Source organism: Lissotriton helveticus, chromosome 12 (assembly GCF_964261635.1).
Source record: "Lissotriton helveticus chromosome 12, aLisHel1.1, whole genome shotgun sequence".
NCBI lineage: Eukaryota > Metazoa > Chordata > Amphibia > Caudata > Salamandridae > Lissotriton > Lissotriton helveticus.
This window is the reverse complement of record NC_136073.1, coordinates 472,240,636-472,266,405: the sequence shown is the minus strand read 5'-3', so window position 1 is coordinate 472,266,405 and position 25,770 is coordinate 472,240,636. Positions and strand designations below refer to the sequence as shown.

The window sequence follows — 25,770 nt, the reverse complement described above, 5'->3', positions numbered from 1 at the left end:
AGCCTAGGTGGGTGCAATCAGAATTAAAGTCTGTCTCAGTTTCCTGACCACTGAAGGTGTGAGTGGGAGAAGAGGAAAAGCGAACGCAAATACCCCTGGCCAGTTCATTCATACAGCATTGCCCTGGGATTGTGGGTGTGGATGTCTGGATGCGAAGTTTTAGCATTTTGTGTTTTCTTTTGTTGGGAATAGGTCTATTGTAGGGTTTCTCACTGTTGGAAGTATGTTTGTAATAATGTACTGTGTATTTCCCACTCACAAAACTGCTGGTGTGTCCTGCTGAGGAAGTCCACAATTGCGTTATCCTCCCCTGGTATGCACTGTGCTAGGAGGTCGATGATGTGACTGTTCACTCATTTCCACATCTTTTGTGTCAATTGAGATAATTCTATGGAATAGGGCCCTCGTTTCAGAATGTAATACATTGCAGTCATATTGTATGTGCATAGAAGGATAGTATTCCCTGCTATGTTTGTGAGGAACGCTTTGAGAGCCGGTGCAATGGCCAGTAGTTCTAACATGTTGTAGAATAGAACCTGCTGTTGTGCTGTCCAGTGTCCCTGAACCACAATACCCTTCATATGAGCTCCCCATCTCAGAAGTGATGCATCGGTTGAGATTGTTATCTGCAGGACTGGAGCCTTGAAGGCTCTTCCTGCTAATATATTTGGAGCGTTCCACCACAATGGAGCCTAATGAACCTTAGGTGAATCCAACACTAACTAGATCTTCCATGTTCCGTCCCGCTTGTGACCACGGAAATGCTAAACACTCCTGGAGGGGGCTAATGTGCAGGTGAGCTTAAGGCACTATTGCTATTAAATAATTCCTCATATACACATTATTGTTTTGACTGGTAGGTGATGATGTGGCTGAAAAAGATCCAGTTGGTTCTGGAGATTAAGAACCCTTTGGGTATTGGGATAAGCTGTCCCCGAGATAGTACTGAGTATCGACCCCAGATGAATTTGGGATGGTTGGAGATGTGATTTTGTCACATTGACTGAGAAACCCAATTGATGTAATAGATTTATTATTTATTGGGTGTCTGATAGACATTGGTTCTTGTTTCGACTCTTGATCAGCCAATCGTCTAGCCAGAGAAACACATCAATGTTTTCTCTTCTTAGTTTTGCTGCTACTACTGCTAGGCATTTTGTGAATACCCTTGGGTCGAGCTGTTGTTACTCCAAAGGGTGGTACTTTGAACTGATAATGATGTCCACTTACCACAAACCTCAGGTAATTTCTGTGTGCTGGATGGATTGGAATGTGAAAGTAAGCGTCCTTCAGGTCTACTGCAGTCATGAAGTGGCCCGTTTGAAGTAGTAGTGTCACATCTTGTAATTTGACTATGCCAAAATGATCTGATAGTATATAGCAATTCAGTGGACGCAGATTCAGAATGGGTCTTCAGGTTCATTCTCTCTTTGGTATTAGAAAATAAATGGAGTACACTCCTTTGTTTTGAGTAGTGAGTTCAGAGTAGTGAGTAGAGTAGTGAGTAGAGTAGTGAGGTGAGTAGTGAGTGCAGAGTAGTGTGTAGTGAGTAGAGTAGTGAGTAGAGTAGTGAGTAGAGTAGAGAGTAAAGTAGTGAGTGCAGAGTAGTGAGTTGAGTAGTGAGTAGAGTAGTGAGTAGAGTAGTGAGTAGAATAGTGAGTAGAGTAGTGAGTAGAGTAGTGAGTAGAGTAGTGAGTAGTGAGTAGTGAGTAGTGAGTAGTGAGTAGTGAGTAGAGTAGTGAGTAGTGAGTAGAGTAGTGAGTAGAGAGTAGAGTAGTGAGTAGAGAGTAGTGAGTGCAGAGTAGTGAGTAGAGTAGTGAGTAGAGTAGTGAGTAGTGTAGTGAGTAGTGTAGTGAGTGCAGAGTAGTGAGTAGAGTAGTGAGTAGAGTAGTGAGTAGAGTAGTGAGTAGAGTAGTGAGTAGAGTAGTGAGTAGTGTAGTGAGTAGTGTAGTGAGTAGTGTAGTGAGGTGAGTAGTGAGGTGAGTAGTGAGGTGAGTAGTGAGTAGTGAGTAGTGAGTAGTGAGTAGAGTAGTGAGTAGAGTAGTGAGTAGAGTAGTGAGTAGAGTAGTGAGTAGAGTAGTGAGTAGAGTAGTGAGTAGAGTAGTGAGTAGAGTAGTGAGTAGAGTAGTGAGTAGAGTAGTGAGTAGTGAGTAGAGTAGTGAGTAGTGAGTAGAGTAGTGAGTAGAGTAGTGAGTAGTGAGTAGAGTAGTGAGTAGAGTAGTGAGTAGTGAGGTGAGTAGTGAGTAGTGAGTGCAGAGTAGTGAGTAGTGAGTAGAGTAGTGAGTAGAGTAGTGAGTAGAGTAGTGAGTAGAGTAGTGAGTAGAGTAGTGAGTAGAGTAGTGAGTAGAGTAGTGAGTAGAGTAGTGAGTAGAGTAGTGAGTAGAGTAGTGAGTAGAGTAGTGAGTAGAGTAGTGAGGTGAGTAGTGAGTAGTGAGTGCAGAGTAGTGAGTAGTGAGTGTAGAGTAGTGAGTGTAGAGTAGTGAGTAGAGTAGTGAGTAGAGTAGTGAGTAGAGTAGTGAGTAGAGTAGTGAGTAGAGTAGTGAGTAGAGTAGTGAGTAGAGTAGTGAGTAGAGTAGTGAGTAGAGTAGTGAGTAGAGTAGTGAGTAGAGTAGTGAGGTGAGTAGTGAGGTGAGTAGTGAGTAGTGAGTGCAGAGTAGTGAGTAGTGAGTAGAGTAGTGAGTAGTGAGTAGAGTAGTGAGTAGTGAGTAGAGTAGTGAGTAGAGTAGTGAGTAGAGTAGTGAGTAGAGTAGTGAGTAGAGTAGTGAGTAGAGTAGTGAGGTGAGTAGAGTAGTGAGGTGAGTAGAGTAGTGAGGTGAGTAGAGTAGTGAGTAGAGTAGTGAGTAGAGTAGTGAGTAGAGTAGTGAGTAGAGTAGTGAGTAGAGTAGTGAGTAGAGTAGTGAGTAGAGTAGTGAGTGCAGAGTAGTGAGTAGTGAGTAGAGTAGTGAGTAGTGAGTAGAGTAGTGAGGTGAGTAGTGAGTGCAGAGTATTGAGTAGAGTAGTGAGTGCAGAGTAGTGAGTAGAGTAGTGAGTGCAGAGTAGTGAGTAGAGTAGTGAGTGCAGAGTAGTGAGTAGAGTAGTGAGTGCAGAGTAGTGAGTGCAGAGTAGTGAGTGCAGAGTAGTGAGTGCAGAGTAGTGAGTGCAGAGTAGTGAGTAGAGTAGTGAGTAGAGTAGTGAGTAGAGTAGTGAGTAGAGTAGTGAGTAGAGTAGTGAGTAGAGTAGTGAGTAGAGTAGTGAGTAGAGTAGTGAGTAGAGTAGTGAGTAGAGTAGTGAGTAGAGTAGTGAGTGCAGAGTAGTGAGTAGAGTAGTGAGTAGTGAGTAGAGTAGTGAGTAGTGAGTGCAGAGTAGTGAGTAGAGTAGTGAGTAGTGAGTAGAGTAGTGAGTAGAGTAGTGAGTAGAGTAGTGAGTACAGAGTAGTGAGTGCAGAGTAGTGAGTGCAGAGTAGTGAGTGCAGAGTAGTGAGTAGAGTAGTGAGTAGAGTAGTGAGTAGAGTAGTGAGTAGAGTAGTGAGTAGAGTAGTGAGTAGAGTAGTGGGTAGAGTAGTGTGTAGAGTAGTGAGTAGAGTAGAGTAGTGAGTAGAGTAGTGAGGTGAGTAGTGAGTAGTGAGGTGAGTAGTGAGTGCAGAGTAGTGAGTAGAGTAGTGAGTAGAGTAGTGAGTAGAGAGTAGAGTAGAGAGTAGAGTAGTGAGTAGAGTAGTGAGTAGAGTAGTGAGTAGAGTAGTGAGTAGAGTAGTGAGTAGAGAGTAGAGTAGAGAGTAGAGTAGTGAGTAGAGTAGTGAGTAGAGTAGTGAGTAGAGTAGTGAGTAGAGTAGTGAGTAGAGTAGTGAGTAGTGAGTAGAGTAGTGAGTAGTGAGTAGAGTAATGAGTAGAGTAGTGAGTAGAGTAGTGAGTAGTGAGTAGAGTAGTGAGTAGAGTAGTGAGTAGAGTAGTGAGTAGAGTAGTGAGTAGAGTAGTGAGTAGAGTAGTGAGTAGAGTAGTGAGTAGAGTAGTGAGTAGAGTAGTGAGTAGAGTAGTGAGTAGTAAGTAGTGAGTAGTGAGTAGAGTAGTGAGTAGAGTAGTGAGTAGAGTAGTGAGTAGAGTAGTGAGTAGAGTAGTGAGTAGAGTAGTGAGTGCAGAGTAGTGAGTACAGAGTAGTGAGTGCAGAGTAGTGAGTAGAGTAGTGAGTAGAGTAGTGAGTAGAGTAGTGAGTAGAGTAGTGAGTAGAGTAGTGAGTAGAGTAGTGAGTAGAGTAGTGAGTAGAGTAGTGAGTAGAGTAGTGAGTAGAGTAGTGAGTAGAGTAGTGAGTAGAGTAGTGAGTAGAGTAGTGGGTAGAGTAGTGAGTAGAGTAGTGAGTAGAGTAGAGTAGTGAGTAGTGAGTAGAGTAGTGAGGTGAGTAGTGAGTAGTGAGGTGAGTAGTGAGTGCAGAGTAGTGAGTAGAGTAGTGAGTAGTGAGTAGAGTAGTGAGTAGTGAGTAGAGAGTAGAGTAGAGTAGTGAGTAGAGTAGTGAGTAGAGTAGTGAGTAGAGTAGTGAGTAGAGTAGTGAGTAGAGTAGTGAGTAGAGTAGTGAGTAGAGTAGTGAGTAGAGTAGTGAGTAGAGTAGTGAGTAGTGAGTAGAGTAGTGAGTAGTGAGTAGAGTAATGAGTAGAGTAGTGAGTAGAGTAGTGAGTAGTGAGTAGAGTAGTGAGTAGAGTAGTGAGTAGAGTAGTGAGTAGAGTAGAGTAGTGAGTAGTGAGTAGAGTAGTGAGTAGAGTAGTGAGTAGAGTAGTGAGTAGAGTAGTGAGTAGAGTAGTGAGTAGTAAGTAGTGAGTAGTGAGTAGAGTAGTGAGTAGAGTAGTGAGTAGTGAGTAGAGTAGTGAGTAGAGTAGTGAGTACAGAGTAGTGAGTGCAGAGTAGTGAGTACAGAGTAGTGAGTGCAGAGTAGTGAGTAGAGTAGTGAGTAGAGTAGTGAGTAGAGTAGTGAGTAGAGTAGTGAGTAGAGTAGTGAGTAGAGTAGTGAGTAGAGTAGTGAGTAGAGTAGAGTAGTGAGTAGTGAGTAGAGTAGTGAGGTGAGTAGTGAGTAGTGAGGTGAGTAGTGAGTAGTGAGTGCAGAGTAGTGAGTAGAGTAGTGAGTAGTGAGTAGAGTAGTGAGTAGTGAGTAGAGAGTAGAGTAGAGTAGTGAGTAGAGTAGTGAGTAGAGTAGTGAGTAGAGTAGTGAGTAGAGTAGTGAGTAGAGTAGTGAGTAGAGTAGTGAGTAGAGTAGTGAGTAGAGTAGTGAGTAGAGTAGTGAGTAGAGTAGTGAGTAGAGTAGTGAATGCAGAGTAGTGAGTAGTGAGTAGAGTAGTGAGGTGAGTAGTGAGTGCAGAGTAGTGAGTAGAGTAGTGAGTAGTGAGTAGAGTAGTGAGTAGTGAGTAGAGTAGTGAGTAGAGTAGTGAGTAGAGTAGTGAGTAGTGAGTAGAGTAGTGAGTAGAGTAGTGAGTAGAGTAGTGAGTAGAGTAGTGAGTAGAGTAGAGTAGTGAGTAGTGAGTAGAGTAGTGAGTAGAGTAGTGAGTAGAGTAGTGAGTAGAGTAGTGAGTAGAGTAGTGAGTAGAGTAGTGAGTAGAGTAGTGAGTAGAGTAGTGAGTAGAGTAGTGAGTAGTAAGTAGTGAGTAGAGTAGTGAGTAGAGTAGTGAGTAGAGTAGTGAGTAGAGTAGTGAGTAGAGTAGTGAGTAGAGTAGTGAGTAGTAAGTAGTGAGTAGTGAGTAGAGTAGTGAGTAGAGTAGTGAGTAGTGAGTAGAGTAGTGAGGTGAGTAGTGAGTGCAGAGTAGTGAGTAGAGTAGTGAGTAGTGAGTGCAGAGTAGTGAGTAGAGTAGTGAGTAGTGAGTAGAGTAGTGAGTAGAGTAGTGAGTAGTGAGTAGAGTAGTGAGTAGTGAGTAGAGTAGTGAGTAGTGAGTAGAGTAGTGAGTAGAGTAGTGAGTAGAGTAGTGAGTAGAGTAGCGAGTAGAGTAGTGAGTAGAGTAGTGAGTGCAGAGTAGTGAATGCAGAGTAGTGAGTAGTGAGTAGAGTAGTGAGTAGAGTAGTGAGTAGAGTAGTGAGTAGAGTAGTGAGTAGAGTAGTGAGTAGAGTAGTGAGTAGAGTAGTGAGTAGAGTAGTGAGTGCAGAGTAGTGAATGCAGAGTAGTGAGTAGTGAGTAGAGTAGTGAGGTGAGTAGTGAGTGCAGAGTAGTGAGTAGAGTAGTGAGTAGTGAGTAGAGTAGTGAGTAGAGTAGTGAGTAGAGTAAAGTAGTGAGTAAAGTAGTGAGTGCAGAGTAGGGAGTAGAGAAGTGAGTAGTGAGTAGATTAGTGAGTAGTGAGTAGAGTAGTGAGTAGAGTAGTGAGTAGTGAGTAGAGTAGTGAGTAGAGTAGTGAGTAGTGAGTAGAGTAGTGAGTGGAGAGTAGTGAGTAGAGTAGTGAGTAGTGAGTGGAGAGTAGTGAGTGGAGAGTAGTGAGTAGAGTAGTGAGTAGTGAGCAGAGTAGTGAGTAGTGAGTTGAGTAGTGAGTAGAGTAGTGAGTAGAGTAGTGAGTAGAGTAGCGAGTAGAGTAGCGAGTAGAGTAGTGAGTAGAGTAGCGAGTAGAGTAGTGAATGCAGAGGTAGTGAGTAGTGAGTAGAGTAGTGAGGTGAGTAGTGAGTGCAGAGTAGTGAGTAGAGTAGTGAGTGTGAGTAGAGTAGTGAGTAGAGTAGTGAGTAGAGTAAAGTAGTGAGTAAAGTAGTGAGTGCGGTGGAGAGTAGGGAGTAGAGAAGTGAGTAGTGAGTAGAGTGAGGGAGTGAGTAGAGTAGTGGAGAGAGGAGTGAGTAGTGAGGTAGAGGAGTGAGTGGGAGGAGAGTAGGGAGGGGAGAGTAGGGAGTAGAGGAGGGAGTGTGAGGGGAGAGGTGGGGAGGGTGGAGGTGGGAGCCCAGGTGTATACGCGTAGTGCTTCAGGGGCGAGCAGGGGTGGGGGGGGGAGGGAGAGGACGTGGTGGTAGTAGTAGCGAGTAGAGTAGCGAGTAGAGTAGTGAATGCAGAGTAGTGAGTAGTGAGTAGAGTAGTGAGGTGAGTAGTGAGTGCAGAGTAGTGAGTAGAGTAGTGAGTAGTGAGTAGAGTAGTGAGTAGTGAGTAGAGTAGTGAGTAGAGTAGTGAGTAGAGTAGTGAGTAGTGAGTAGAGTAGTGAGTAGAGTAGTGAGTAGAGTAGTGAGTAGAGTAGTGAGTAGAGTAGTGAGTAGAGTAGTGAGTAGAGTAGTGAGTAGAGTAGTGAGTAGTGAGTGCAGAGTAGTGAGTAGTGAGTAGAGTAGTGAGTAGTGAGTAGAGTAGTGAGGGGAGTAGTGAGGTGAGTAGTGAGGGGAGTAGTGAGGTGAGTAGTGAGGTGAGTAGAGTAGAGTAGTGAGTGCAGAGTAGTGAGTAGAGAAGTGAGTAGTGAGTAGTGAGTAGAGTAGTGAGTAGTGAGTAGAGTAATGAGTAGTGAGTAGAGTAGTGAGTAGTGTAGTGAGTAGAAAGTAGTGAGTAGAGTAGTGAGTAGAGTAGTGAGTAGTGAGTAGAGTAGTGAGTGGAGAGTAGTGAGTAGAATAGTAAGTAGTGAGCAGAGTAGTGAGTAGTGAGTGCAGAGTAGTGAGTAGTGAGTAGAGTAGTGAGTAGAGTAGTGAGTAGTGAGTAGAGTAGTGAGTAGTGAGTAGAGTAGTGAGTAGAGTAGTGAGTAGTGAGTAGAGTAGTGAGTAGAGTAGTGAGTAGAGTAGTGAGTAGAGTAGTGAGTAGAGTAGTGAGTAGTGAGTAGAGTAGTGAGTAGAGTAGTGAGTAGAGTAGTGAGTAGAGTAGTGAGTAGAGTAGTGAGTAGTGAGTAGAGTAGTGAGTAGAGTAGTGAGTAGTGAGTAGAGTAGTGAGTAGAGAAGTGAGTAGAGTAGTGAGTAGAGTAGTGAGTGCAGAGTAGTGAGTAGTGAGTAGAGTAGTGAGGTGAGTAGTGAGTAGAGTAGTGAGTAGTGAGTAGAGTAGTGAGTAGAGAAGTGAGTAGAGTAGTGAGTAGAGTAGTGAGTGCAGAGTAGTGAGTAGTGAGTAGAGTAGTGAGGTGAGTAGTGAGTAGAGTAGTGAGTAGTGAGTAGTGAGTAGAGTAGTGAGTAGAGTAGTGAGTAATGAGTAGAGTGGTGAGTAGTGAGTGCAGAGTAGTGAGTAGAGTAGTGAGTAGAGTAGAGTAGTGAGTAGAGTAGTGAGTAGTGAGTAGAGTAGTGAGTAGAGTAGTGAGTAGTGAGTAGAGTAGTGAGTAGAGAAGTGAGTAGAGTAGTGAGTAAAGTAGTGAGTGCAGAGTAGGGAGTAGAGAAGTGAGTAGTGAGTAGAGTAGTGAGTAGTGAGTAGAGTAGTGAGTAGAGTAGTGAGTAGAGTAGTGAGTAGAGTAGTGACTAGAGTAGTGACTAGAGTAGTGAGTAGTGAGTGCAGAGTAGTGAGTGCAGAGTAGTGAGTAGAGTAGTGAGTAGAGTAGTGAGTAGAGTAGTGAGTAGAGTAGGACATCACAGGCAGCAGCTGTGCAAGCTTCTTACACTCACAAGAACGACATCACAGGCAGCAGCAGTGCAAGCTTCTTACACTCACAAGGAGACCACAGGCAGCAGAGGTGCAAGCTTCTCACACTCACAAGAAGGACATCACAGGCAGTAACGGTGCAATATTCTCACACTCACAAGGAGATCACTGGCAGTACACACCACATGAACACACTCCCTAACACATAGCAACAATACATTGGCATTTACAATGCCATTAGCTCAAACTCAAATAAATCCGAGCCCGATTGAATTTCTAATGCTTGTTTATTTTTTCAAGTTGACGTCTACAGCTGGTACAAAGAGGTGTTCCTCTTTGAAAGGCACATTTAAAATATGCTGCTGTACTTCAGGTTTGAACCCCGAAATGCGTAGCCATGCATGTCTTCTGAGCATGATTTATGTGTGCATACCCCTAGCATCAGTGGCTGCTTCATCCAAGTCACATCTGATGGTAGCGTTTCAAATGAGTGCATCCTTGTTGACTAGATCTTCTCCCCGCTTTTTATATTCTTCTGGAAGATGTTGCATGAGCTCCTGTATTTCATCCCAGGTTGCTCTGTTTTAACAGAAGAGCAGTCCCCCAGAATTGCCAATTATCCAATGATTAGTGTGCCCGGTGGCAACCCTTATTGCAGCTTCTTCAACCCTTTCACTCCTTATCTGGAGGAGGTGCCTCTCCAGTGCCTTGTGCAGATGCCCTTTTTCTAGCAGTGGTGACTACAAGGGAGTCTAATGGAGGATGTCCTCGAATGTAGATTGGGTTGGTTGATGAGGGTCTCTGTATTTTTTCTAAATTTGTGGCATTAGAGTCCTTGATTTGACTCGGTCTTTGAACACCTCCTTGGAAACATTAAGAATGGATCCAATCAAAGGCAAGTATTGGACCGTGTGCTCTGTGCATGAAATTGTTTCCACAAAGTCACTTTCCTCCTTCGTAGAATGCATTGGAAGTTTATGATTCTATGCAGCTCTCTGTATGACACTATAATAAGACGTAGTGTCATCAGGGGGAGAAGGTTTTGTAGGCACAGGTGCTTCAATATCTGATAGAACCACGCCATAGTCTTACCAAGGGTCTGGTGTGTGATCAGTATCTTTTGTGCCCTGGGAATCAGGGACTTGCATTTTCCTTCTTCTTGTGGAGAGGGTGAGTGATCTTAAGGTGAGGCAGGTGAACAAAAAATTATAGGGCTTGTGGCCCTGTGTTCCTGTGGCACAATTTTTGGTGGAAGCGGAGGAAATTGGTCCTCCTCTACCTTTCTCGTTGCAGCCTCCTTGCATTTATCCGGCATAAAATGCTGCAGTCCCTCAAATACTACCCCTTGGTGTTGAGTGGGTTTGGTAGTTTCTGTTCTCTGCTTCTGCGTCCTTAGAAACTGTGGTTTTGAAACACTGGAGTCATGGATTTTCTTCTGTTTAGAAGAGTGTCCGTGATGTTTTTCAGCCCTCGGTTCCGAAGTGTGTTCCGGTTTGGTGCTGCTCGAATCTGAGCGTTCTTTCAGTTCCAATGTCGGTTTCTTGGACCTCTACGGTGCCAATGTTTTTTTGTCGGTTCCTAGCGATGCCAGGCTCGAATGGTGCAGATTCATTTTTAGGTGCCGGCAGCATGCAGGATCCGATCTAGTTGTGGCCTGGCTGTCCATTTCGCTGTCGTGGCTGAATTATGCCTTGGCTGCATGCTCCATAGTATGTGCGAGGCATCGATCTCATTGTGTCAAAAGTGTTTTCCTATTCTTCAACAATGCACGGGCGGCGCACTGTTCTTCCTTGTGCTCAGGAGATAGGCACAAATTACATACGTCGTGTGTGTCGTAGTCGGAGTACTTGGCTCAATACCGAGGGCACCATCAGAATAGTTCTTTTATTGTCTCCATGACCCACAGACAGTCAGCCATGAGCCACACGCTGCCAGGAATCAGCTCACTCCAGCTGACAGTGAAGTGTATAGGAGCCGCTTGCACAGGCAGACCTCTTAAGCTATCTCAACAGTGGACAGAGAGATTTTGTGGCACTGTGCCAGTAACGGGTGAGAACAGTGTATTTAACTTCATAGAAAACTGAGACTGTTCCTAAAGGAAAGAGCAACCCCCACAACATGTTCTACAGCAAGCCTCTATGTAATTTTCCCCCACTGGGCCAAAGTAAAAATGGACTGCTTGACTTTGCTACCCTCAGAGTAAAGTGCTGCGTCCACTTTACCTTCAAGAGAACGACGACCCACCACCACCACCAGAAACAGACCGCCCGCAGAAGCTGGAACAAGATCACAGCAGACCAGCTCGCCACCTCCCTGAGCCAGCACCCTCCTGCCAGCTCAGCGAACCCCAGCCAAGCCGCCGACAACCTCACGAAGTGGATCAGCAACTGCGCGGACGAACTCGCCCCACTGAGGACCCCGCCTAGCAGACCCGGCAGCAAGAAGGCCCCATGGTTCACCGACGAACTCAAGAGCTCCAAGAAGAACTGCCGAGCCCTCGAGAAAGTCTGGAGAAGGGAACCGACACCGGACAACAGGACCTCCGTCAAACTTGCCACCCGGAAACACCACCAGCTGATCCGCGCCGCCAAGAAAACAGCTTTCAAGGACCGGTTGGACAACAACGCACACAACTGCAAGGAACTCTTCAACATCGTGAAAGAGCTTTCCAACCCCAGCGCAGGAAACAACGACATCATCCCATCGCAAGACCTCTGCAACTCCCTCGCTTCATACTTCCACAACAAGATCGCGGACATACACAACAGCTTCAACAACCAACCTACGCACACCACGACCGAACAACCACCCCCCACCACCACCCTCCACGCCTGGACCCCGATCAGCACCGAAGACACCATCCGCACGATGAACTCCATCCACTCCGGATCACCGACCGACCCCTGCCCTCACCACGTCTTCAACAAGGCCGACGCTGTCATCGCACCCCACCTGCGAGACATCATCAACACATCCTTCGACACCGCCACCTTCCCCGAGAGCTGGAAGCACGCCGAACTCAGCGCTCTACTCAAGAAACCCACAGCGGACCCCACCGAACTCAAGAATTACCGCCCCATCTCGCTCCTCCTGTTTCCAGCCAAAGTCATCGAGAAGACCGTCAACAAGCAGATGGCCGCCTTCCTCGAGACGAACGGATCCCTCGACCCCTCACAGTCCGGCTTCCGAGCCAACCACAGCACCGAGACCGCCCTCATCGCCGCCACCGATGACATCCGAGCCCTGATGGACAATGGAGAAACAGCGGCCCTCATCCTCCTCGCGGCATTCGACACGGTCTGCCACCGCACCCTGGTACGGCGCCTCAGCAACATCGGCATCCAGGACAAGGCGCTGGAATGGATCACCTCCTTCCTCGACGGAAGAACACAGAGAGTCCGCCTACCACCGTACAAGTCAGAGGCCTCCGAAGTCATCTGCGGCGTCCCCCAAGGATCATCGCTCTTCAACGTCTACATGAGCCCCCTCGCGGCCATCGTACGCAAACACAACCTCAGCATAATCTCCTACGCAGACGACACCCAGCTGATCCTCTCCCTGACCAACGACCCCGCCGCCGCCAGAGCCAACCTGCACGAAGGGATGAAAGAGGTAGCCGAGTGGATGACGACCAGCCGCCTGAAGCTGAACTCGGACAAGACGGAGGTCCTCATCCTGGGCTCCTCACCCTCCGCCTGGGACGACTCCTGGTGGCCTCCCGCCCTGGGCACCGCACCCAAACCGACAGACCATGCACGAAACCTGGGCGTCATCCTGGACTCCTCCCTCTCCATGACCAGACAAGTCAACGCCGTCTCCTCGTCATGCTTCAACATCCTACGCATGCTACGGAAGATCTTCTGGTGGATCCCCACCGAGACCAGAAAGACCGTCACCCAGGCCCTCGTCACCAGCCGGCTGGACTACGGCAACGCCCTCTACGCCGGCACCACCGCCAAGCTCCAGAAGAGACTCCAGCGGATCCAGAACGCCTCAGCCAGACTCATCCTCGACATCCCACGAACCAGCCACATCTCCGGACATCTGAGAGACCTTCACTGGCTCCCCGTCAACAAAAGAATCACCTTCCGCCTCCTCACCCACGCACACAAAGCCCTACACGACCAAGGCCCGAGCTACCTCAACAGCCGAGTCAACTTCTACGCTCCCAAACGCCACCTCCGATCAGCCAACCACGCCCTCGCCGCCGTCCCCCGCATCCGAAGAGCGACTACAGGAGGAAGGTCCTTCTCCTACCTGGCCGCCAAGACCTGGAACTCCCTCCCTCCCGACCTGCGCCTGACCCAAGACCACCTCTCCTTCAGGAAGAAGCTGAAGACCTGGCTGTTCGAGCAGTAGCGGCACCCCCCCCCCCGGCGCCTTGAGACCCTACGGGTATGTAGCGCGCTCTATAAGTGTCACTGATTGAAGGGACTTTGTTATCAGTTTCGGGCCCACTATTAGAGTGAAGTCTCTGGACACCGCTGCACCCAGTAACTTCTGACTGCCCAGGTGCTACTAAAAGAGTTTCCACAGTCCCCATCTTTACAAGAGCAACTTCTACTCGCCCAAGTAGTAAAGAGACATCAGAAGAGTTGCAGGAAATACATGCCCCTTATGACCTATAGTAGCCAGGACAAAAAACACAGAAGAAAATAAGAAGTCTCTGACATGAAAGTAAAATCTTTTTTAAAGAAAAGTAAAAGCAGTTTATATTTACAAATAAACTCAGTGCTGTTATTTCAAGACATGCTTAAATGAGAATGAAATAATGAGCAATTTCTGAATTGCGATATATGTAAAATGTTTGCTCGGTATGAATTAACAATGTTCCAAACTTTTACTCTGCACAAACACAGCATTAAGTGAAACACTAAATAAACTGAACAGGAGTTAGGGATGTATCATGTTACATTTATTTAATTACATAATGTTTAAATCAGAAGTGTGCCTTCTTTAACAAGATTAAGAGTCCTGAAATCATCACATATCATATATGAATGTGATAAAAAGGGAAAAGAGGTGCACTCATAACAAAAATAAAATTGGGGTTACCAATTGTATGCATTAGTGACGCCTACACAAAGTAAAATGCCACAACTGTACCTTTTGTGTTCTTTAGTGTGTGCCTTTGAAGATTTGACATCCTCTGTTTCCATGGTCTCTTCTTTGACATTTTCTGGGTCATTCTTGGCTTCACCAGTAACCTGGGATTCATGAGGGTCCTTTAGCTTCCCGTTAGTCTGAACACCGGTCATAAAATCTATGCTTTGTTTCAGACTTTGGATTCGCTCCTGCAACAGTAATGTGAAATACTTAATTTTCAGTGCAGGATCACTTTTAGTCACATAAAGTTAAGCTCATTCTTAATAAAAGTTTACAAATGTACAAAACGCATAATTTCCAGACTGGCACTTGATCTCACAATTAACTTAGAGTAAAGATGCAGCAGCAAAAGTTACTTACTGCTATTCAAAGTTCTAAATCATGGGAGACATCATTAAATTGATAAACACTGAATATTTTTGTCTATGTGCAAGTTCAGAAAAACTGTTTAAAGGCAAACAATTTCAAACTACCCCTATCCGAGCTCACATGTGCTTCTTTACAAATAAATGTAATTCAATAGTTAAAAAAAACAATACATAAATAGCGGATGAAACCCCTATCGTATTCGTTTAAACAAAGAAATGACTATTATACAGAGATGTACTGTGCACATCTCCTTGTACAGTAAGCTCTCGCTATGGGTCGTCTCTTGCTGGCAAAATAACGTGCACTGGAAATAAAGTGCACTGGACAGCACCACTTGCACTGACATCAACATACTCTATGCACATTTCTATTCTCCTCTTTGCTCCTGTAGGTCTCATTCAACTGCCTATCCTTGTTTTATTATGTTTTTCTCTCCCTTGGCTTGGTGACAGAGACTTTGAATTTGTCTGCTGGTGTCTACTTTGATGGAACTCATGTAGAAGAGTTACCCTTATGCCTGATGGTTCTAACGGTTAGCTGATGTTCCTAATGGTTAGGATGGTCTTTCCAGTGCTGCTCCTAATCCTTCTCCCTGGAAAAAACATGATTTTATTTAGGTCTTGATTGTCAATTTCAGAGTGTGGGCTTCTGCAGTCAGTCATTGGTAACTGAATTACGTCTTCTATTACTCCTAATTTAGAACCTTGGGGTACTGACTGGATTTTCCACTTCATCAGGTCATTTAGTCAACTGATTGTTATATTTTCTGCACTGTCCCTTGAATGATTTTAACCCCCTTTCATAGAGAACCTAGGTACCTCATCCACCCATCTATGATTTCCCTTGACCTCCTCATAAGTTTTCCTTCTCTACTTGTATTTCAATCTCCACAATCTCCACTTCTATCTCTGTCCCTTACTTGTACTTCAGCAGACTTTTCCCTGCTCTTTACTCTTTCCGACTATGTGCTCTTGTCGCTGGGTTTGCAAGTGGCCGAGTAGGTTTGTGTTCTCTAATCCTGTCACCACCGAAGTGTATGAGTCACTGTGGGAGGGGCAGTGGGTGGTGCTGATAAATGACTGGAGATATTTGAGGTAACTGGAGCAACCATAAGCCACTTTCAGATAGTTTGGGGGTTTTGGAAGTTCAGCAAGAGAGAGTGTTCGTAGAACTGTGGTAAAGGTGTTGAGAAGTGCAAAGATACCAGTACGCAGTAATAGTAATAGGTGGGGATGAAGCAATAAGTGTGGGGGGTAGTAAAGTAATAATGATCACCATGAATAATGGTGGACAAGAGGTGAAAAAAAGGGGTCAACAAGAGTGGGACCGGTCTAGGGCGTTTCAGGTTTCTATTAGCCACCCCCCACGTCCATTCTTCTTCCTCCATCTCCCCCCTCATTCCTGCAACCTTGCAGCAGGAGGCTGCATCGGAGCTTACCCCCAATTTGCTGCTTCAACTAATTAAGGCTTATATCACCTCCAGTCACCAGCAAAACGATGTTGAGGGTAGGTAGACAGCAGCGACAGTCTGTGATGGCCAGCATGGTTCACCCACGTATCTCCCTTTGTTTGCTTTGCTTGGCTCTTTCTGGCTCCTTGACTCAAGGCAAAACAAAATGGTTACTTACCAGTGGGAGTAGTTTTGCAGCTTGAAGAGTTTTCTGGATTCACATGCTGTGCATTATTTCCCCAACTAGTGGTTGGGCCCGGAATAGTATTTTTTATTTTTTTTGCTTGCTTGGGGCATCATCGACCACCATTTGGTGCTAGGACCATCCCTTGTGCGACATCAGATGGCGCCCCAGAAGTTCCTGTGCATGGTAGCCATCTTCAGATTCTTTTTTCCTATTTTTTCTCTATGGAATGTCTTAAATCCTGTTGTCTCTAGATGTTAGTTTCCATGACATCTTGTCCCATCTGTTAGCATTTCTCTTCTGAGGGGAGGTGGTTGGGTTGCATGTGAGTCCATAAAACTCTTCAAGCGGCAAAACTACTCCGACTGCTAAGTAACCCTTTCATTTTGCAGCATGCTTCCTTTTCTGGATTCCTATGCTGTGCATTAGATTACGTAGCAGTTTCTCTGTCCTTGGGGTGGCTGTGGTAAGATGAGGAAGACTTTGCGAACAGGTGTTGAAGTACCTTTTGTCCCACTTGACCTTCCTTAGTCAGCTGTACATCCACGATGTAATGTTTGGTGAATGTGTGTGGGAATGCCCAAGTCGCCGCAGCACATTTGGTGTCTACTGGCACGTTGGCCATGAAGGCCAGGGTTGCCCCCTTTTTCCTTGCTGAGGGGGACTTTGGCCGTGTGTTTAGAGTTTTCCTGCTGAGGCATAGCATACTTGAATTGCCTCTACAATCCAACGTGCAATTGTCCCTTATGTCACAGGTGCTCCCTTGTTGGACCTGAAGTAGGAGACAAACAGTTGATTGCCTTTATACAATTGTTTTGTCTCTTGTAGATAGTATAGTAAAGCCCTTCTGAAGTCCAGGGTATGAAGGCTTCTTTCTAGTTGTGTTTGCGAGTTTTGGAAGAAAACTGCTAGCTGTATGCTTTGGTTCATGTGGAATTTGCTTACTACCTTAGGTAGGAGTCGAGGGGTTGTCCTTAGAATAACCTTGTCCTTGTGGGTTTGCATGTATGGTTCGTCAATCGTTAACGCTAGTAGTTCACTTACTGGTTGTGGAGCGGTTATGGCTATTAAGGCAGTCTTTATGGTGATGTATCTGAGTTCTGCTTTGTACATAGGTTCGAATGGTCTGGTCATTAGTTATATTACAACTAGGGCTCCCGGTTTTATGGTATTTATTTTTTTGACATTTCAATCTGTATTTATCCATATTTATTTTATGCTAATTTTATCTGTATTTATCCATATTTATGTTGGGTTTTGTGGTAAAATAAGCTAAAATTAGTATATTTCCACATTTATTTAACCAGTAAATATGCACTTATGCTTGAATGCCTAATAGGTTTCAATGCTGTAAACACCCGCAGAAGATAAATCAATGCACTTATAAGAAAATGCGCACATTTCATCATCAACCTTGTGCATATCTACTGCTCCCAAAGCATCTTTACTAAAAGTCCTTTCTTTTTTAGCCCCCTTACCTATCACTCCACGCAGCTATTGGCCTGGCAGTCATGCCAGACAGTATTTAGAATTACTCAAAAAGCAACTTAATTTCTGTTTCTATCCATATTTAAAAATAAATACAGACAAGAAAATACATGTTTTTGGTCTGTATTTTTTTGTAAAAATCAATAAAAACGGATAACAGGGAGCCTTAATTACAACTCTGTTTAAACACCACATCATGGCTGGAGCCTTTCTATGGGGTGCAATCTCTTGGACTCCACAAGGAATCTTTGGATGCCTGGTGCTGTGAAGAAACATTTACATGAATTTTCCCTGGTGTAGGCTGCAATTGCTGCCAGGTGTACCTTGAGGATTGAGTAGTTGATGTTACTGTCAAGCAAGTGTGTCAGATATATGAGCACTGTTTCCTGTGTGGAAATTGAGCTTAGGGTATTGTTTTTTGTGCACCATATGGTGTACTGTTTCCACTTAGCTGCGTAGCATTGCCTAGTGGTCTGTTTTCTTGCCTCCTTTAGTATTTCAATTGTTCTTTGCAGTACGTTTAAATGGCTGAACTCTATGTATTCAGGCGTCAGGCTGCTACGCTGAGCGTTGCTGGTTCTGGGTGAAAGATTTGCCCCCTTTGCATTGTGAGGAAGTCCTTGTCTGCCTTTAGCTTGATCATTTGTCCCCTGGACAGTTCGAGTAGGCTTGAGTTCCAGGTTAGTGTTTCCCATTGAGGGGTTATGAGTATTAGATTTGTTCCTGGTTGTCTTTGTAGTCAGAACCCTTTGTAGTAGAGCAATCGGAGGGAACGCGTATGCAAATATCCCTGACCAGTTTAGTGATAGGGCGTCCCCTTTTGATAGGGTGTGTTGAAACCTGGAGGCAATGGATCAGCATATATTGTTCTCCACTGTTGCGAATAGGTCTATTTCTGGGCTTCCCCAGAGGCTGTAGACCTGATGCAGGGTCCTCTGTTTCATCTCGCACTCATGCGAGCTGCTGTTCTGTCTGCTGAGTTGATCCGCTTCAGTGTTGTCTTTCCCTGGCACGTGAATTGTCTGCAGGCGGATTTTCCTTGAATTGGGCCATTTCCATATTTTCTGAGCTAATTTGCTTACAGTGAATTATTTCGTCCCTCCCCGTTTGTTGAGGTAAAACATAGTTGTGGTGTTGTCTGTTAGGATTAATACTACCTTCCTTCCTATGTGGGCTTGGAATGCCTTTAGTGCCAGGAACATGGTCTTCCTTTCTAGCAAGTTGATGTGCTGCATAGTATGCAATGTTCCATTGACCCCTGTACCCCCAGATTTCCTGAATGTGCTCCCCAACCCTTGTGGGACGCATCTGTCGTATGGTCACTGAGGGAGTTGGTGTTTTGAAAGGTCTGCCTAGTGTTATGTTCTTGGATGCCCACCACAGTCTTTATCCTTGTGATCCATCAGGCAGAGGTTACAAATGCCATGTAGCAAACTTGTGGTGGCACTTTGGGCAGAATTTGACAGGGGTATTTTCCATGGCCCCTGCCTCGGTGTCTACACAGTCGATGATCAATGGTATTTTCAATCAAATTCTTTGAATATTTCGGGGACTTTGTCCAAATCTTCGGAGTGTCTCTCTTTGCTTCCAGACCCAACAGCGAGAAAAAGAATCTGAAGATGGCTACCCCACACAGGAACTTCAGCAGCGCCGTCTAACGTCACACAAGGTATTGGACCTAGCACCAAATGGTGGTTGACGACGCCCCAAGCAAGCAAGCAAAAAACACAAAAAAAAGACTATTTCCGACCCAACCACTAGATGGCGGAATAATGCACAGCATGTGAATCCACAAAAGGATTCATGCTGCAAAACCATTAGTTACGCCGCCACGCTTTCTTACCAGCCATGTCTATACACTGGTAGTCCCTCTCTCATGTTGGCTCCCCAACAGCAGAGGTGATCAGTACAAGACAGTTAGCACCATGAGAGGGGAGTGCACGAAAGTGCATGCCCATGTCCATGGTTTCCCATCATCAACACCAACTATGCGCCTGATTACGATGCAGGTCCGACTGTTGGTGGCATCCGACCGCTGACAGCTCTTCGGTCTGACCGCTGGATTACAACCCCGGTAGTCGGACCCACAGTGGTCGGAGGGAAGACCACCGCCTCCGCCAGGATCGGAGATCCCGACAGGTCAGCGGTCGGAGTTGTATCCCTGAATAGCGGTGGTGCCTAGGCAGGGATATGGAGGCCCTTGTCCATCATGGGCCACTGTAAATTGACCCTAGGGGATTATGTGCCGCCACTCACCTCCATGCACCGTGTGCCATGCAATACATGTTGCATGGCACGCGGTCAATGGACGTGCAGGAGGAGCTTGGCACCATGGCAGCTTGTTCTGCTGCCCTTTTCCTTGGCTGCAGCACAGGCCGGCATGAAACGGAGCACTGAGCGACCTCCAGCACGGAGGTCATATGGAAATTAGTCAGTTTGACTACCAAATGCTTATCAGACATTCTCCTGACCGTCGAAACAGCAGACGGCGCTCCGAACGGCCGCCATTGTAATTGCCCCCTTTGACAGCAGTAAGCAGTCTGTGTGGGAGGAAAATACATTCAATATACCCTCCTCACAGACAATAAAACACACATTTTGGTGGCACCTAAAACTCTGATATAATTACTATGAATACTGCAGAACACAGTTGCATTGCTGACCACCAAAGAATCAAAAAGGGCCCAGTTCTAAGTAAACTACATATTCTTCTGATAAAGGACAGAATTAATCTGAAAGCAGTGGTTTTAGTCCACCTGACACAATGTGCTCATTGCTAAACATTTCTGCCCAATAAATTCCAGTAGTCTTCTCCAACTCATGCTTAAGATCGACTCCTCAATTTCTAACTAAAGCCCGAAAATTAAAACTGGTAATATAGGTGACAGGGTTTTTTCGTTTGCTGTAGCCAAATTGGGGAACTCCCTCCAACTACATCTTCGTGCAGAACCTAATCTTGGTAAATTCAAAAAGCAATTAAAAGAATTCCTCCTCTAATTACAATCTACTATCGTTTGCAGTTAATTTGGTACAGCACAGTGTCAAGATACCTAGGTGATGTTGCCAAAAAAAGAAGAAGATTTTTTTAAGGACATTATAGAGATATTCAAATATCAAACAAATATAAAACAGGGCTGTTAATGATGAAACCTGATGGAAACTGGCTTACTTTGCAGTGTGGGGAGAGCCTTTGAATATTAATTGCTAGTACAGAAATCACTGATCAAATTAATTGCAAATCCATTTGGATCGGGCTCATTACCCCGACGAAACATTGAAATGCAAATTTACTCTACTTTTGGTCTGCTGTGGTAGGTCAACAGTCTTAATGTTCATAATTCATTTATTAAACTAAGTTTTTGGTACCTGGCTGAGGATCTTCATGCCAGAGTTCAGCAGTTTCTTTGCCGCCTTATGGTAAATGGTTTCCGGCTTATTGTAAATCATGGCGTTGTGGCAAATCTGTTTAAAGTTATCCTGCGAATGACAAAAGAGTATGTGATTAAGAAAGTCACAGACTTGGCAAATAAAAATGCAACACCCACTTTTCATATAGTTTTGCCATAAAATAAAGTTCAACACAGGAGTTGTATGAGAGGCTTGTTTTAAAATATAGGTGGCGCATGAAAACTATAACAAAGCTGGTTGAACCTGTCACTCAAGTCCCTGCGGAAAAAAACTTGGGACGTTCACAATAAAAAGAGAAATGCAAGTGTTAACTGTATCAACTGTTAGCGGTAAAACCAACAAGAATGTCCTTTATAATTTGAAACTACTCACTCATGCCACAGTGGTCCAAAGAGAGGTTAAAATTAAGGATTTAAAGTGCCTAATCTCTTTCAAAATGCGTCTGTTACATTTCCAGTTCGTAGTCATGTTATAAAAATCCCAAGTCGTTTCATCATCGGACAAAATTGAATGTAAAGGAGTAGGAGCAATCTGGGTGCCGGACAAAAACATAATTCCCAAACGCTATATCGAATGTGAAGTCAAAGATGATTTGGAATTTCCAAGCAAGCACTGCAGACCAAACCCCGAAGCACCCTCAAGGAGGCAACGTTCCTGGGACCAGGGTAAAGAAAAGATAATGACCCTAATTACCTAAAGTACAATGGGCATAACACTAAAGAAGGATCTGTACCCAGCGCCCGGGTAGCTACAGCAAGATTCTATTACTAAAAAGGAAGTATTATTTATTTATGACATTTTATTCGTTTGTTGAGGTAAATCTAAATAATTCCAAAGTGGTTTGAACCGCTGAGGGAATGTTATTTATTAGGTATGGTGTTGTCTACAGTGCGAGTAAAATAGAGGGCTCGTTCACCTAAAGTGGAAAGAAAATGTGTTTGGTTGCTTTTCATTAAATTAATATTTTCTTAATATCAACTGTAAATAGTAACTGAGATATGCATGAGTTTTGCATCTCTGATACTGGGCACAAGATGCTCTTCATATTTACAAAAGGTTGCATTGTGCTATGTAATCTTCCCTAAGCATAAGTATCTCCAAGTTAAGTCCCATTTCTCCTGGGATAGTGAAGTCATGTTTGTAAAAATGCACACTTCACTCCAGTTGTCTTAAGTGCGGAAGTTTAATTTTGATTTATCAGGAACAAGTAAGGTATAGATCATGGATGCTAGTTGCACCAAACTAAGCAATTTGTCAACGACAACTGACATGTACGCGGTCAATAATTGGTCAATCTTGGATATTAACACTCAATTTAAGGGAGTTTTAAAGGTAGTACCACATTCTGGATCAGGGAAGGGCACTGTCAGCAGTTAAGGCAATATTTTTGCCCATATGTTATTGCTCTTCAAACTTGTATTTATGGTTCATTAACTGAAAGCCTTTATTATTAGGGTGAGTGCTCTAAGTAAACGTTGTAAGCTCCGACTGCACTACTGACAGTGGTTCCAGTAGAATAATGTGTGCACAAGTTTCAAAGTTTAGCCACATGAAGCTATGTATAATGCGCCCAGAATGCTCTCTGATTTGATACAAATATTTGCAGAAGCTTGAAAGCAAAATTGACAATTCTTTGCTTTCAAAAGAAAATGTTCATAAAAAATTAAAGCAGGAAAAAAACATTTTGCTAAACTACTGTAATATTTCAGATACCATTTCTTTGCAGCATCATTTAGTGACATGTGTTGATGCATGCTTGTATTTCCCCAAATTATTAATAGTGGAAACTCAGTGTAACCAGTTTCAATTAGATTATGAGAAACAAAAATTAACAAGCATTGGCAAACCCAGTAGGTCTGAAATTGGTGGTCAGCTTCTTAGTTTTGTCAATGTGTGACATGTTTTGGCATGGTTTTTGTAAAACCTTTTTGGTGTGGGAGCTGCCGGGCCCTCACCATTATAACAAACATTGGCGAAAGCAAAAATTGTTTTTTGGTCTCAAAAAGCACACACTGCCACAGTAGTTACTGGCACTGAACAAAACTACTTTGTGTGCCGATATGCTCCTTGTGAAAGAGCAGAATGCGGTCACTCACAGTGAAGCCAGCCAATACAGAGAGAGAGACATAATTTTAATATACACAAATAGTCACGGTCAACGCCATTCTAAATCAGGTGCCCAATTATTAAAGAAAGTCTCAAAAGAGCACCCATGGTATATGTCCGTGCATTAAGTGCAGCTATATGGCTTTCATGAATTCCCAAGATATTACAGAAGTAGGACAAGCAATAGTACTCCAAGAAAATATCTGTGATCTGCATTTTAGCATGAGCAAATAGGTATGTGTAGATTTGCTAATGAGAAAATTTGAGAGTTTGCAAATTCACTTTCCCTCCAACCACTTTTTTTCCCAACTCTGGAAGAAGGTTTACGTCTGCCATTGTCAAGAGTAAATTTCCAACATTTCTCAGTATGGGAAAAGATTAGAGAAGAATTGTTGAAAACCCCTAAAACATGCAAGTTAATAGGTTTGCACAGACTCAAAAGGACATCTAACCCAGGAACTATTCCTTACCACTACCTTCCGCCCCCAATATGTAGATCTGCAAAAACGTGGGAACAGAAGGGGATTGCAAGTATCTAAACACTACTATGGTATGAGCCCTGGCATAATCAGAGAGGCTATATCAGACCTTTCATATAATGAGATTACTGCCATAACTTGTCGCTGCACTACATGGAACCAAAGGGGCAAGTGGATTTTGTTACAGGACAAGTAGATTTATGAAGCAACCTGCCCCATAGATAAGTAGATATTTTATTAAATTCCACACCCCTGTGGTGGCCAGGACATGGCAGGGTAACAATGTATTTTTCATCTGTGGTGGGACGGATATGCCCCTGCATGCTGAACAGGAGTGTACTCCAGCTCTCAGTGCCCAATTGCACATGAAATGTGTACCCTTACCTTTTATATTTGCTTTAGCGTCACACCAATCTATTGTGTGCGAAGAGGCCTACCCTTGTCCCTGGTAATACAAGATGGAGGGGTAACACCAAGCACACTTTCAGAGTGGGTGTAGGACGAATGTCCATACTTTGGTTAAATCGCATAAAGGGGTGGTGGCAGTGTACTAAATGGTTCTGAATGGTAAGTGTGGCCAGACCTTTTAATCTGGGTCAAGGAGAGAGTACTGAAGGGTTAGTTACTTACCTGTAATCCTAGTTCTCTTCCAGGGGTATACTCATTAAAGTCATAAGCACTGAATTATCTCCGCCCATGAGCGGGAACCCGGAACACATAACAATATACATATATGTGTGTAAATATATCAAAAAGTACATAGTACTAAAATAATTATACACATATACATGTATAATAACCATAATATGCAGCCTAACATATATACATAGGCTAATAAAGCCAACATTACATACGTTCTGAAGCATGAAAATATGCTGTATATAAATGCAATAAACAGGCATGAGCCCAAAATGCATTTTATAACCATGAAAAACTTTTATTTTCATCAAAGAACCTGTTGTAAACAGCTATTAGCCTAAAAGGCTGCATATGAAAAATTGTCTGTGTACAGAAAATCAGACTGGCACCCTGCATTTAAGGCCCCAGAGAATCTGCACACTTTGCCTTTAAGGCCTCTAGGAGAACTCTGTTCCCATCATGCACCACAGGTGACAGTTAGGTCAGTTCTTTTGTACGGTACAGTAAACTTTTATCAGGAATTGCACATAAAAAACTTCATAATACATATCGAAAAACTTCAATGCTACTGCTGGCCCGGGGAGGCGGGAGGGTGCTTATGACTTTAATGAGTATACCCCTGGAAGAGAACTAGGATTACAGGTAAGTAACTAATCCTTCTCTTCCAGGGGATACTCATTAATAGTCATAAGCACTGAATAGAGTAGCAAGCTCATACCCACTAGAAGCGGGCGAACATAGAAAAACAAAGCTGCACTTTTAAAAATACAGTGTTTAACTAGAAACAGCAAACACATTTCTGAGTGATGCTTGTCCCACTTGTGCATCAGTCTGCGCATCAGAATCCAAGCAGTAATGGCGTGTAAACGTATGCACTGAACGCCAAGTAGCTGCTTTACATATCTCTGACATAGCCACATTCCTAAGGAGAGCTGTGGTAGCAGCTTTCCCTCTCGTAGAATGAGCCCTAGGTCTACCTGATAAAGACTTGTGGGCTAGCTGATAAGCCAGTAAGATACATGACACTATCCATCTAGAAATGGATCTCTTGGATGCTGCCAAACCAGTATTCGTAGGACCATAGTTCACAAACAAACGGTCTGTGTGTCTCAACGACTTCGTTTTATCTAAGTAAAATTTCAAAACCCTCTTTAGATCTAATGAATGCAAAGTCCGCTCAGCCGGACTCGAAGGGTTTGGAAAGAAAGTAGGCAATGTTATGGATTGGTTAACATGAAAATCCGACACCACCTTAGGCAGAAAAGCCGGATGAGTCCTGAGCACCACTCTGTTTCCATGAAAAACTGTGTACGGTTCCATGCAACACAGAGCCTGAATTTCACTCACTCTACGAGCAGAAGTGATGGCTACCAGGAATGCTACTTTCCAAGATAAGTGTTGCAAGGACGCTTTATGTATGGGCTCAAATGGTGGACCCATCAACTTAGTCAACACCACATTAAGCTCCCAAGGTGGAGAAGGAGACCTGACTGGAGGAAACACCTTTCTTAAACCCTCTAGAAAATCCTTCACCACAGGCATCCGAAAAAACGATATCTGTGTTGGCGATTTTCTATAAGCAGTTATTGCAGCAAGATGGACCTTGATAGAACTAAACTGCAAACCAGATTTAGCAAGGTAAAGAAGATAAGGCAATATCACCTGTTCTTGACCATGAATAGGGTCAAGACCTTTACTCTGACACCAAAGGTAAAAGCGTTTCCACTTAAATCCGTAGGATTGTCTTGTAGAAGGCCGCTTTGCCTCCTTAAGAATACACTCCGGATTCAACTGTAAATGTCCGTACTGGATGACTTCAGGAGCCATGCTGCCAAGCGCAGGGAGGGCAGATTGGGGTGAAACACTTGCCCCTCCTGCTTGGACAGAAGATCCGGGCGACAAGGCAATCTCCTGTGTGGCCTGATTGACAACTGGAGGAGATCTGGGAACCACCACTGGCGTGGCCACTCCGGGCAAATCAGTATCATTCTGGAGTTGGTCCTGTACATCCGGTTGATCACTGCTGGTATCAACGGTGTCGGTGGAAAGGCGTACAGCAAATTTTGACACCAGTCTATCAAAATGGCATT

The 25,770-nt window shown here is 44.3% G+C and overlaps 1 protein-coding gene across 1 annotated transcript in view; it reads right to left on the bottom strand.

The window, feature by feature from the left end:
- The window catches only part of BRD7 (bromodomain containing 7), a 259,012-nt gene that overhangs the window by 137,882 nt on the left and 95,360 nt on the right, over positions 1-25,770 (bottom strand). Inside the window, exons 6-7 of the mRNA XM_078668474.1 lie at positions 20,415-20,525; positions 13,558-13,745 (exon numbers count right to left, since the gene is read on the bottom strand). Of these exons, the coding sequence (XP_078524600.1) occupies positions 13,558-13,745; positions 20,415-20,525 (299 nt within the window). The remainder of the gene's footprint in view (positions 1-13,557; positions 13,746-20,414; positions 20,526-25,770) is intronic.